At 44.9% G+C, this 14,695-nt stretch overlaps 1 protein-coding gene across 1 annotated transcript in view; it reads left to right on the forward strand.

Moving 5' to 3' along the window:
* Window positions 1–4,944: 4,944 nt before the first annotated feature.
* The window catches only part of LOC106561243 (kielin cysteine rich BMP regulator), a 39,473-nt gene continuing 29,722 nt past the window's right edge, over window positions 4,945–14,695 (forward strand). The window contains 5 exon segments of the mRNA XM_014124978.2: window positions 4,945–5,342; window positions 8,691–9,235; window positions 9,363–9,435; window positions 10,047–10,342; window positions 10,478–10,646. Coding sequence (XP_013980453.2) covers window positions 5,249–5,342; window positions 8,691–9,235; window positions 9,363–9,435; window positions 10,047–10,342; window positions 10,478–10,646 — 1,177 coding nt within the window. The 5' untranslated portion in view covers window positions 4,945–5,248.

The raw sequence follows: 14,695 nt of genomic DNA on the forward strand, positions 1-14,695 counted from the left end.
CTTCAGAGTTATTTGTGACCCTAAAAACAGCCCATACAAATGTGTCTAGCCAAATGCTAGACACCAATTATGAAATACTTTTCTCATTGAAAATGTTTTTTGGGGGGCTAATTCTTCTGCTCTGTGCGAGTTAACCCACACAGTGCTTAGTGTTGTGACTTTCGGTGTGCTCATGGTATGGCTAGAAGTTTGAGGGAGTTTACCTTCAGGCGAAGTGTGTGTGCGTGCGTGCATGGGTGTGCGCTTGCGTGCGAGAGGGGAGAGGATATACAGACATGCCTTGTGCCCAAATTGATGACTTGTTTGTCTCGCAGCTGAGAGCCAAGTGAAAACGAATGGATTCAGTCAGTTCAGTCAGTCGTCCTGATGAGCCCTTCCCAGCAAGCTAGTTTATGCTGGCTACCTGGCAACGACAACAGCGGTGGCGCTAGTTTCAAGTTTTATTAGTCGTATGCACAGGATACACATGGTATACACGTCCAACGAAATGCTTACTTGCAGGTTCCTTCACAACAATGCAACAACAATAAGAAATAATACAATTTAAGAATACGAACATAAAGTTACAACTTGTAAAAGAAAGTGATGTTTATTTTAATGGGCGAGGGAGAAATAACTTATAGTATTGGTCACCATCTGGAATCTTGATGCCACCGTGACATGCCAATTAGCTAACTTAATGACAAGCCGGTGTGAATGACCAGATCAACTGTGTTGATGCTTGATGCTGTGTTGATGCTTCCCGCTGGGCAGCTGTATCACATGTTGCAGGCGGTAGCTAAAGTCACCAATTTGTTCCATCGGAGGTGATTATATTTAGAGTAAGTTAACAGCCTACACGAGAAATAACTTGTAATATGGTAGTAACTATCTGGATGTCACTGTGATACAGTCTCAACACACTATCACAGCTTCTTGTGAAATAGACCCAAATTACTTATTCAAAATGTGTGACCGGAACACCAAAAAGTCAATTTTTACACAATTTTGATCACAATGCATTTTGTGTGTATTACACGATTTTCTTTCATCATAACGCATTCGTGTACATTACACAAATTCCAATTTGTTGCTAGCTAGGTGGCTAAAACTAAAGTGATTGTTAGGGGTTAAGGTTAGGGTTAGGTTTAGGGGTTAAGATTAGGGTTAGGTAACATGCTAGCTAAGTAGTTAAAGGGTTACGGTTAAGGTTAGGAGTTAGGTTAAATAGTTAAGGTTAGGGGAAGGGTTAGCTAACATGCGAAGTAGTTGCAAAGTAGCTAAAAAGTAGTAAGTAATTGCAAAGTTGCTAATTAACTAAAATTATAAAGTTGATTGTGATGAGATTCGAACGGGCAACCTTTGGTTTGTTAGATGTTCACATTCGAACACGCAACCTTTGGGTTGCTAGATGTTTGCGTTATACGCTTACCCATCCTCCGACCAACCTCCCTCCTATTGTTTCTGTTTTAAATTTCTTCAGGCTAGGGTCTATTTTCCTCCACATCCTGTCTGACTGACGTGCCAAAAGTAAACTGCCTGTTACTCAGGCCCAGAAGCCAGGATATGCATATAATTGGTACCATTGGATAGAAAACATGAGACTATAACACAATTGATATGGTAGGAGAAAATCCAAAGAAAAACCAACCAGAATTTTTTTTTTTTGAGAGCCCATGCTCTTACAATGGAAAGCTATGGGTCATATGCAATTCCAGCTCCCAGATTGCAATTCCTATGGCTTCCACTAGATGTCAACAGTCATTGTTCAAGGTTTCAGGCTTGTTTCTTCCCTAACGAGGAAGAATATATATATATTAAATATATATATATATATATATATATATATATATGACACTTGTATGTACCTAGATGTTTAATATACATAATTTTTATGATTATTTATTTGAATTATTATTTATTCCAATTTCACCGGAAGTTGTCGACAGGTGTCCCGCTATCCCAGAGAGGTTTTAAGTCATCTACTTTTTTTATCTAGAGCTGCCGCTTTCAAGGTGCGGGACTCTAACCCGAAAGCTTACAAGAAATCCTGCTATGCCCTGCGAGAAACCATAAAACAGGCAAAGCGTCGACGCTCGTCTTATGTGGCAGGGCTTGCAAACTATTACAGACTACAAAGGGAAGCACAGCCGCGAGCTGCCCAGTGACACGAGCCTACCAGACGAGCTAAATCACTTCTATGCTCGCTTCGAGGCAAGCAACACTGAGGCATGCATGAGTGCATCAGCTGTTCCGGACAACTGTGTGATCACGCTCTCCGTAGCCGATGTGAGTAAGACCTTTAAACAGGTCAACATACCCAAGGCTGCGGGGCCAGACGGATTACCAGGACGTGTACTCCGTGCATGTGCTAACCAACTGGCAGGTGTCTTCACTGACATTTTCAACATGTCCCTGATTGAGTCTGTAATACGAACATGTTTCAAGAAGACCACCATAGTCCCTGTGCCCAGGAACACAAAGGCAACCTGCCTAAATGACTACAGACCCGTAGCACTCACGTCCGTAGCCATGAAGTGCTTTGAAAGGTTGGTCATGGCTCAAATCAACACCATTATCCCAGAAACCCTAGACCCACTCCAATTTGCATACCACCCAAACAGATCCACAGATGATGAAATTTCTATTGCACTCCACACTGCCCTTTCCCACCTGGACAAAAGGAACACTTATGTGAGAATGCTATTCATTGACTACAGCTCAGCGTTCAACACCATAGTACCCTCAAAGCTCATCACTAAACGAAGGATCCTGGGACTAAACACTTCCCTCTGCAATTGGATCCTGGACTTCCTGACGGGCCGCCCCCAGGCGGTGAGGGTAGGTAGCAACACATCTGCCACGCTGATCCTCAACACTGGAGCTCCCCAGGGGTGCGTGCTCAGCCCCCTCCTGTACTCCCTGTTCACCCACGACTGCATGGCCAGGCACGACTCCAACACCATCATTAAGTTTGCAGACGACACAACAGTGTTAGGCCTGATCACCAACAACGACGAGACAGCCTATAGGGAGGAGGTCAGAGACCTGCCAGAAGAACAACCTATCCCTCAACGTAACCAAGACTAAGGAGATGATTGTGGACTACAGGAAAAGGAGGACCGAGCATGCCCCCATTCTCATTGACGGGGCTGTAGTGGAGCAGGTTGAGAGCCTCAAGTTCATTGGTGTCCACATCAACAACAAACTAGAATGGTCCAAGACAGTTGTGAAGAGGGCACGACAAAGCCTATTCCCCTCAGGAAACTAAAAAGATTTGGCATGGGTCCTGAGATCCTCAAAAGGTTCTACAGCTGCAACATCGAGAGCATCCTGACTGGTTGCATCACTGCCTTGCTCGGCCTCTGACTGCAAGGCACTACAGAGGGCAGTGCGTACGGCCCAGTGGGGCTAAGGTGCCTGCCATCCAGGACCTCTATACCAGGCAATGTCAGAGGAAGGCCCAAAAAATTCTCAAAGACCCCAGCCACCCCAGTCATAGACTGTTGTCTCTACTACCACATGGCAAGCGCTACCGGAGTGTCAAGTCAAGGACAAAAAGGCTTCTCAACAGTGTTTAACCCCAAGCCATAATCAAATGGCTACCCGGACTATTTGCATTGTGTGCCCCCCCCCCAACCCCTCATTTTACGCTGCTGCTGCTCTCTGTTTATCATATATGCATAGTCACTTTAACTATACATTCATGTACATACTACATCAATTGGGCCGACCAACCAGTGCTCCCGCACATTGGCTAACAGGGCTATCTGCATTGTGTCCCGCCACCCACCACCCCCTCTTTTACGCTACTGCTACTCTCTGTTCATCATATATGCATAGTCACTTTAACCATATCTACATGTACATACTACCTCAATCAGCCTGACTAACCGGTGTCTGTATGTAGCCTCGCTACTTTTATAGCCTCACTAATGTATATAGCCTGTCTTTTTACTGTTGTTTTATTTCTTTACTTACCTATTGTTCACCTAATACCTTTTTTTGCACTATTGGTTAGAGCCTGTAAGTAAGCATTTCACTGTAAGGTCTACACCTGTTGTATTCAGCGCACATGACAAATAAACTTTGATTTGATTTTATCTGTGATTCAAATTCACTGTCACGTGCCTGTCACGAATCTCCAATAATTTCACAATAATCTCTGATACTGGGTTGATAGTCTACCCACTGGGCAGACACTGGTTGAAACAACATTGTTTCCACATAGAAATGATGTTGAACCAACGTGGAATAGACGTTGATTTGATGTCTGTGCCCAGTGGGTAGGCCTACTGGCTACCGCTGCTCAATGAGGAGAGTTTGCGCTGCCGGAAACACAAGGTGCACAGTGTGTCCTTGCGCCCGAGTTCTGCTTGCTGAGCACTGCTGTCCTGTAGTAACCCACTGGGCAAAAACTGGTTCAATCAACGTTGTTTTCATGTAATTTCAACAACCCCAAAATATGTGATCACCTTGAACCAACGTGGAAAATTGAATGGATTTGAAAAAAGTTAGCAATTTAAGGGAATTTCGTATAATTTCACCCAACTTTTAACATACATCCAATGACATGGTGATTTTTTTTATTGGTTTTATGTTGAATTGACGTTAGTTGACAACTCAACCAAATGTAAGTCAAAACTAGACATTGAAATGAAGTCTGTGCCCAGTGGGTAGCTAGATAGATAATACCAAGCCAGTGTGACAGCTAAAGCACATTTGTTGCTTTTGAAGTCTGATAAAATCTACATGATTCTGAACACTCTCAAGTCCTGACTTCGGAAGACAAGTTTTAAATTCTAGCCTCAAGCATAAACTAGTATAACTACCTAGCTGTGGAGGGCTCATTAGGACGTCTGACAAAAATGACTAAACCGAATCCGTTCGTCCCCACTAAACTCGTATGCACCAGGCGTGTCCGTATAGCCTCCCTCGAGATAGAGATCCTGCCTGCATCCAGATGTTTCGTGTTTCTGTGACGCGCGTCGCTCGTTGACATCAGGGAAGAGGAGCTGAAGTCCGGAGGGACGCAGTTCAGAAAGACAGTGTTGGAATAAGGACGTAACTTGTTGGTGCTTCTTTGTTTGTCAAATTAACGGCTCAAATGAATCGATTTGAATGTCAAATTATCGCATTTAACTAGGCTATTTAAATTCCTTGTCACTACTATGGAGTAACTTTTCATGCGGATTTGAGGCGCGCAAATTGTGAACCGAAGGGGAACTTCTGCCGAGGTGTTCACACAATCACAACCAGCCGTGGGGGAATGGAGGTCCGCTGGCTGAAGACCCTGCTGTGTGTGTTGTTGAGTGTGTGTTCGTCCCTTCGAGCCCACCCTATAGATCAAAACCATGAGAACGGTATGTGAATACGATATTGACTCCCGCAAAACTGTTTCTCAGAACAATGGTTAGGTTGCACGGTGTATGTGTGTAACATGATTTGATGATAAGATTAAATGTCTGCCAGGATCTGTTAGTCATTGTATCTCATTAATCGGTGACTGTGTTGAAATGTTAGACTACTTTTGCATTAATTTAGGATCAGTTACATCATTGGAACATTGACACTGTGTGTAGACTGCACAGTCTCTCTCTCTCTCTCTACCTCTCTATCCAGATCTGGCACTACGGGTTTAAAAGTGATCTCATGACTTGGTCAGGTAAAACTCTGGGTCCTATCCGTAGGCTATGAAAAACAAGTATTATTTTAGATAGCTTCCCTTTTCATCTGTGCTATGACTATAGGGCAGGGGGTTTTCTTGTTGGGTCATGTGAATTGAAAACACTCCTGGCCTCAGGTGAATGAAACCCTTTCAAACTACCAGAAACCTTGTTTTTATTCATTCTGAATCTGATATCAAAAGAGCCAGAGACAACCACTTCAATAGACAACATCCAGTACTCTGTAGTTTAGTGAACTACTTAGCAGGGCTGAATGTTATGCAAAGAATGGTTATAATGTCACATTAACTCTATACATACACACAATGTTAAGCAGTAGATTTGAAAAATAAAAAAAGACAGGTTTCAATGTATTATTTGTTCATCTGATCACTGTGCTTTTCTGCAATTATTCATTATGTAAGCTTTATGTGAGAAAAGGTTACATGTAACACTTTACACAGTGGACTCTGTAACAAGGCAGGGTTACATGTAACACTATACACAGTATGTGCAAGTCATAAAACCACTAACCTTGTGTTGTTGTCCTGGTCTCCATTTGGCCGCAGATTATCCATTATATTGACCAGATACTCTAGTGGCCACTCTAACAATGAAAATACATTTCTTAAAAAATGGAAGGCAGTCAGGAGGAGGCTAGATCAGGTGGGACCATTTTAGCCAATGTGTCCTATTTATATCAGTATACTCGTAGCAATCTAAACATTACAAAACTTATATTCAATCAAATAAGGCACACATAGCAATAAGGCACACATTTACAAATGCTGTTTTGAATTAAAATAAAATTGTACCTAAACACTGAAGAAGGCTGTAAAGCCGAAACGTCTGAGAATGAAGACGTGGATGTCGATTATGGCAGCCCCCAGCTGCCATAGGGGTTGGGTTAAATGCGGAAGACACATTTCAGTTGAAGGCATTCCGTTGTACAACTGACTAGGTATCCCCTGTTCATTACACCACTTCCTTTGTCTGAATTTGCAGTATTTACACACCACTCAAGCTTCTGGGAGAGCGCAATGGTTCTCTTGATTACACATAGCAAATAAGCCATTCCATTTTTTGTTAACCAAATTCAACACTCATTGACCATCATAAAAAAAGTCCTCGCTTGGTGCGAGAAAAAAAAATGCCACCAGCTGGAGAAGACAGATTTTGGGCCCAGTTATCTCTCTCGCTTCACCTCTTCCTCTCTGATTTGGCCCACCAGAAGTTGGTTCCCTGGTGCTCACTGTAGGAACTGATTGCCTGTAAAATCCATATATTTAATCAGTCTGTTGTCCCCACTTCCTTCAAGATGTCCACCATTGTTCCTGTACACAAGAAAGCTAAGGTAACTGAACTAAATGACTATTGCCCCGTAGAACTCACTTCTGTCATCATGATGTGCTTTGAGAGGGTATTTATGGACCATATCACCTCCACCTTAGCCAACAACCTAGATCCACTACAATTCGCATACCACCCCAACAGATCCAAGGATGAAGCAATCGTCATTGCACTGCACACTGCCCTATCCCACCTGGACAAGACAAATACCTATGTAGTGTTCATCACTAAGCTCGGCCCTAGGACAGAACCCCTCCCTGTGCAACTAGGCCCTGAACTTCCTGATGGGCTGACCCCAAGTGGTGAAGGTGGTCAACAACACCTCCACCACGCTGATGCTCAACATGGGTGCCCCACAGGGGTGCGTACTCAGCCCACTCCTGTGCTCCCTGTTCATCCATAACTGCGTGGCCACGGCCAACTCAATCATCAAGTTTGCAGACGACACAGCAGTAGTAGGTCAGATTATCAACAATGACGAGACAGCCTACAGAGAGGAGGTGAGAGCCATGGTGGAGTGGTGCCAGGAAAATAACCTCTACCTCAACGTCAACAAAATAAAGGAGCTGATCGTGGACTACAGGACACAGCAGAGAGGGAGAGCACCCCCCCCCCCATCCTCAATGACGTGCCGCAGTGGAAACGGTCAAAAGCTTTATGTTCCTCTGCATGCACATAACTGATGACCTAATGGTTCCTTCACACAGACAACTACAGGGCACTCCAGAGGGTGGTGTGGTCAGCCCACAACATCATTAGGGGCACACTGCCTGCCCTCCATGACAGCTACAGCACCTGGTGTCACAGGACGGCCAAGAAGATCAAAGACTGACACCATTATGGCTGTCTCTCTATATATGGGAAAGTTATGGTGGTGCTAGAAAATAAATGATCTCTTTCTGCATTAGCCATCAATCTGTTTTGGTTGGATAAATGTGTTTATATTGTCTGTGTAGACTGCTCTGTGGCAGAAGTTTGACGTTTTTTTACTTTTAAGACAGTGAAATTTGCACCACAAACATTTGTAAAAAATTACAAGTAGTGGAAATAAAATAATATGCCAACAAACATTACTGGACTAACAAACTGGCTGACTAACCTTTTCAGGAACTTCAGTATCCCTTGGCCTTGGGTAGCAGCAGCAGATCATTTCTTCCACTAGATAACACAGCTGCAAGTCAGATTCCACAGACCGGAGAGGAGCGTGATCGAAGAAAGAAACCAAGTGCAGAGTTAAACAACGAGGTGCTGGTGTAACCGAACAGTAGTTGATGAGGCTCTGTATAGGCTGTAGCTAGGAGACCACTGTGAATCCACCTGTCACAACGAGCATGGGGGTTACCTGCTTTCTTTTCCATTGCAAAACGTTTTTCTATGATGTGAACTAATTAATGTCTGATAAACGCATTCGGCGATGCTGCTTTGAAATTGGTGGGCAAAATCTGTCTCGCCACATGTTTTCTGGTGGCTCTGTCTCTTTCAGACCCCAAAATCTGTTTGTCATGTCGTATCAGACATAGTCTGAAGCATGAGTGTGTATTAGCCAACCTGACTGTGTGTGTGTGTGTGTGTGTGTGTGTGTGTGTGTGTGTGTGTGTGTGTGTGTGTGTGTGTGTGTGTGTGTGTGCTTATTTTGACTGGCCCGCTTGTTGATCTTTCTGTCAATTCTCATTAATTGTCTTGTCTGTCCCTCAGTGATCGACCTACTGGAGGCTCTCAACATGTCCCGCCCCTTGAAGGGTGTATCCAAAGTCCAGGGGGAGTGGCCTGGAACCCAGGCCTACAAACTCCGCCCCCGCTCACCTCACCTGACCCTTCCTGAACAATACTCCCACTACCTTGTTTCCTCACTGAGAGGCAGTCTGGGAATTCACCTGATGGGACGTCAGGGTGCAGACTCCAGTGGCACTCTGCTCTCTTTCTCCTCCTCCTCCTCATCCTCGCCCCTCCTCCAACTCTACTCCTCTACCCGCTCCAAATCTCTGCGTCTAGACCACCAGGCTGGCTCGGAAGGCCAGGGACTTGCCAGTGTACTGTTCCCAGGAGGAAGTCCCTTCTCTGGGGGAGGCTGGGTGCGGTTGGCCCTGGCCCTGGAGGCTGGCCGTGTGTCTCTGTTTGTGGACTGTAGAGATGCAGTGGTTATACAGAGAGACAAAGAGGAGAGAGTCAAACTACAGCTGCCCCCAGACCTAGTCATCACACTGGCCAGCACAAAGGGTGACATGGAGAGCAAGTTCACTGTGAGTAAACACACTCGCATACAAATATTCACATGTACACACATGCAAGTATGCACTCGATAACGGTTTCTCTTTCTCGCTCTCTCTCTCTCCCCCCTTCTATCGCTCCATCACTGTCTCTCTGTAGGGTTATGTGCAGACAGCTGAGATCTCTACCAGAGCGTATCAGAGGCGTCCGTGGCACTGTGACAACATTACAGGTACGGGGGGGGCTTGTATTACTATCCTCGTGGAAATCCCCAAAAGTCCCCACAAGAATAGTAAAACAAGGACATTTCTCTCTCGTGGGATATTTACCAGGTCCCCACAAGGACAAAGGATATTTTAGGCTTAGGGGTTAGCTTTACGGTTAGGGTTACAATTAGAGTTAGGGTTAGAATTGGGGTTAGGAGTTAGGGTTATGGTTAGGGGTTATGGAAAATAGTGTTTTGAATGGAAATAAATGTTAGGTCTCCACAAGGATAGTAAAACATATGCTGTGTGTGTGTGTGGGCATGTGTGCTCGTGTGTGTGTGTCCTCTTGTGCATGCTCGTGCGTGTGTGTGCGCTCTGGGCTCTGGGGACAAGTGTAGATATTATCTGTGGTCCCCCGGCTACTTCCTATAGGTTGTTTATTTATGAGTTCTAAGTTTAGAGTCTGACTGTTAATTCACATTTTCAGACGGATTAACTACTGTTTTTGTATTAGATCAACTGATTACTGGCTTCCTCCTCTCCCTCCCTCTTTCACTCTCTCACTTTTCCCCTCATCCCCCCCCTCACTCACTCTCTTTTTCTGTTCTTCTCCCCTCACCCTTCCCCTCTTTCTCAGATTCTCTGCACGGCCCTCCCCATGCCCAGCTCAATAACTCTGCTCCAGTAGACAGGGTTGACAGTGGACCTGGGCTGGAACCTCAGCAGGATATAGCCAACTACCAGCCACATAACCCCTCTCTCCACCCCCATCATCCCCAGGGCGACCAGCCCCAGAGAGGTGGGGTGCTTCTGGGTCCTCCAGCACCCCATGGGGTGAAACCTGTCTCTCAGTCCCAGGGTGAGGACAGGCTGAGGGGGTTGGAGGAGAGGCTAGAGGGCCTGGAGCGCATGCTGGACATGATCAAGGCCCAGGTAGCCACAGCAAAGTCATGTAATATAATGTGATGTTTTTTAAAGATTTCAATGGTCAATTGAGGTATACTCATCCTTATTCACGCAAGGCTGACTATTGACTATATGTGTGTGTGTCTGTGTGTGTGTGTGTAGAATGTGGACCTGCAGGCGCGTGTGCAGTATCTGGAGGGGTGTGAGTGTGTGAGGCGTGGGTGTGTGTGGGAGGGGAGACAGGTGGATGAGGGGCATCGCTGGGAGACGCACCGGAACACATTCTGTACCTGCACCTCTGGACAGGTCACCTGCTCTGCTCCTACTGACGGTCGGTACCGTACTGCACATACACAAACACAAACACAGGCATACCAGTGTTTCCCACTAGGATTTGTTTCAGCAGCAGTGCAAAGTAAGTGCGGGTGGTGGGGAATCTACACATTTAGCCATGGGGCAGAGATACATTTTCATAGTTTCATGGGGCTAAGATGAAAAAAAAATGCAGTTTTAAAGCAAATTTCTTGCAATTCTACACATTTTGCGATGGTTTCACACTGGGCACAGACATCGATTCAATGTATTTCCACATTGGTTCAACGTCATTTCATTAAAATGATGTGGAATCAACGTTGATTCAACCAGTGTGTGCCCTGTGGATTTTGCCGTGTTCTTATGTTATCTGAGTCACTCAAACATATAACAAAATCAATGGGGGCCCCAGGACATTTTTGGTTTGTTTTTATTTTGGTGATTGTTAGTTCTCAAAGATGATCCGATTTAAAATATGTAGCTCCATTATATACTTTACAGTTCCTTCAGATAGTATTCAGACCCATTGACTTTTTCCACATTTTGTTATGTGTCAGCCTTATTCTAAAATGGATAAAAAATAAAATAATCCTCAGCAATCTACATACAATACCCCATAATGACAAAGGCAAAAACATAAAAACTGAAATACCTTATTTACATAAATATTCAGACCCTTTGCTTTGAGCGCAGGTGCATCCTGTTTCCATTGATCATTCTTGAGATGTTGATTGCAGTCCACCTGTTGTAAATTCAATGGATTGGACATGATTTGGAAAGGCACACACCTGTCTATATAAGGTCCCACAGTTGACAGTGCATGTCAGAGCAAAAACCAAGCTATGAGTCAAAGGAACGGTCCGTAGAGCTCCGAGACAGTATTGTGTCGAGGCACAGATTTGGGGAAGGGTACCAAAAAATGTCCCAAGGTTCCCAAGAACACAGTGGCCTCCATCATTCTTAAATCAAAGAAGTTTGGAACCACCACCACTCTTCCTAGAGCTGGAGCAATCGGGGGAGAAGGGACTTGGTCAGGGAAGTGACCAAGAACCCAATGGTCACTCTGTCAGAGCTTTAGAGTTCCTCTGTGGAGATGGGAGAACCTTCCAGAAGGACAACCATCTCTGCAGCACTCCACCAATCAGGCCTTTATGGTAGAGTGGCCAGACGGAAGCCACTCCTCAATGATAGGCCCAAAAGGCACCTAAAGAGTTTGCCAAAAGGCACCTAAATACTCTCAAACCATAAGAAACAAGATTCTCTGGTCTGATGAAACCAAGATAGAACTCTGTGGCCTGAATGCCAAGCATCACGTCTGGGAAGCATGGTGGTGGCAGCATCACTCTGTGAGGATGTTTTTCAGCAGCAGCAGGGACTGGTACTAGTCAGAGGCAAAGATTAAAGGAGAAAAGTACAGAGAGATCCTTGATGAAAACCTGCACCAGAGTGCTCAGAACCTCAGACTGGGGTGAAGGTTCACTTTCCAACAGGACAACGACCCTAAACAGACAGCCAAGACAACGCAGGAGTGGCTTCGGAGCAAGTCTCTGAATGTTCTTGAGTATCCCAGCCAGAGCTCGGACTTGAACCCGATCAAACATCTCTGGAGAGACCTGAAAATAGCTGTGCAGCAATGCTCCCCATCCAACCTGACAGAGCTTGAGAGGATCTGCAGAGAAGAATGGGAGAAACTCTCCAAATACAGGTGTGCCAAGCTTGTAAAAACATCATACCCAAGAAGACTCTAGGCTGTAATCGCTGCCAAAGGTGCTTCAGCAAAGTACTGAGTAAAGGGTCTGAATACTTATGTAAATGGTAATATTTCAGTTTTATTTTTATTTATAAATTAGCAAAAATTTATAAAAAACAGTTTTTGCTTTGTCATTATGTGGTATTATGTTTAGATTGAAGAGGGGAAAAATGATTTAATCAATTTTAGAATAAGGCTGTAACCTAACATAATGTGAAAAAAGTCAAGGGCTCTGAATACTTTCCGAAGGCACTGTACCGTATATCTGGTATTAGTATCAGATTTTTGGGAGTGGAGGCAACGATTTATGAATATGTGCACACACACACACACACACATGCACAAGACACAAACAACACTCACCCACACAAGCATCCAATGTGTGAAACAAACAGAGGCATACATTGCTGCCCCCCAGAATCCCGCCCCTGTCGTAATGGGGGTGTGTGTGTCTCTTTGACCTCTGACCTTGCTGGGTTCCGCTGCCTGTGCCCCCCTATACCACCGGGACATACTGTGAAACACAGCTAACACAGGTACTACCACATAGAATAGACATTTAAACTATTCTAGATTAGTGTATTAGACTAGACAAAACTTGACCATACTAGTGGAGTGTGTTGGTGTGATTCTTGTGTGATCCTTGTGGCTGCTTGGTTTATCTAACAGGTCAGCAGAACATTTGACAGGCTTGAGGTGGGTCAGAACTCTGACAGGTTTGGACACCACTTTATAGAGTTTTGTGTTTTCTAGAGTTGTGTGTGTCGTAGAGTTTTCCTGTGTCCTGCAGAGCTGTGTGTTTTCTAGAGTTGTGTGTGTCGTAGAGTTTTCCTGTGTCCTACAGAGCTGTGTGTTTTCTAAAGATGTGTGTGTCGTAGAGTTTTCCTGTGTCCTGCAGAGCTGTGTGTTTTCTAGAGTTGTGTGTGTCGTATAGTTTTCCTGTGTCCTACAGAGCTGTGTGTTTTCTAAAGATGTGTGTGTCGTAGAGTTTTCCTGTGTCCTGCAGAGCTGTGTTTTCTAGAGTTGTGTGTGTTGTAGAGTTTTCCTGTGTCCTGCAGAGCTGTGTGTTTTCTAAAGATGTGTGTGTCGTAGAGTTTTTCCTGTGTCCTGCAGAGCTGTGTGTTTTATAGAGTTGTGTGTGTCGTAGAGTTTTCCCGTGTCCTGCAGAGCTGTGTGTTTTCTAGAGTTGTGTGTGTCGTAGTTTTCCTGTGTCCTGCAGAGCTGTGTGTTTTCTAGAGTTGTGTGTGTCGTAGAGTTTTCCCGTGTCCTGCAGAGCTGTGTGTTTTCTAGAGTTGTGTGTGTCGTAGAGTTTTCCTGTGTCCTGCAGAGCTGTGTGTTTTCTAAAGATGTGTGTGAGTACTGTAGAGCAGCGATTCACAACTTTTTCACTGTCTTGAGGACCACCATTTACAGAGTCGCAATCTTTTTTTACATAAAATATCTTAGCGGTCAAATTTAGAGTAAATTTTTACAGCGAATGTAACAGATTAAAGGCTTATTATTACAGATGGATGTAAAAACAAATGTGGGGGGGTACCCCTTTTTACTCCTTTTTCGTGATATCCAATTGGTAGTCTTGTCCCAACGCTGCAACGGCCGTACGTACGTACGTTCTCGGGAGAGGCGAAGATCGAGAGCCATGCATCCTCCGAAACACGACCCCGCTAAGCCACGCTGCTTCTTGACAGACTGAAACATGACCCGCTAAGCCACACTGCTTCTTGACAGACGGAAACATGACCCCGCTAAGCCACACTGCTTCTTGACAGACTGCTTGCTTAACCCGGAAGCCAGCCGCACCAATCTGTCGTACAGCTGGCGACCCGAAGTCAGCGTGCATTCGCCCGGCCGGCCAAACCCTCCCCTAACCCAGACGATGCTGGGACAATTGTGCGCCGCCTCATGGGTCTCCCCGGTCGCGGCTGGCTGCAACACAGCACGGGGATCAAACCCGGATCTGTAGTGACGCCTCTAGCACTGCGATGCAGTGCCTTAGACCGCTGTGCCACTCAGGAGGCCCCAAGATGGATGTTTGTTAAACAATTTGTGAAATTGTTTATAACAACATTATGTTATTATTTTTGGAAGAAAAACGAATTCAAACAATTGAGGCCCACCTGCAGTACCTCCGCATACCACAAGTTAAAAACCACTGCTGTAGAGTTGTGTTGTAGAGTTGTGCTGTAGAGTAGTGCTGTAGAGTTGTGTTGTAGAGTTGTGCTGTAGAGTTGTGCTGTAGAGTTGTGTTGTAGAGTTGTGTTGTAGAGTTGTGTTGTAGAGTTGTGTGTGCACTGCAGAGCTGTGTTTTCTAGAGTTTT

This window comes from Salmo salar, chromosome ssa17 (genome assembly GCF_905237065.1).
Source record: "Salmo salar chromosome ssa17, Ssal_v3.1, whole genome shotgun sequence".
NCBI lineage: Eukaryota > Metazoa > Chordata > Actinopteri > Salmoniformes > Salmonidae > Salmo > Salmo salar.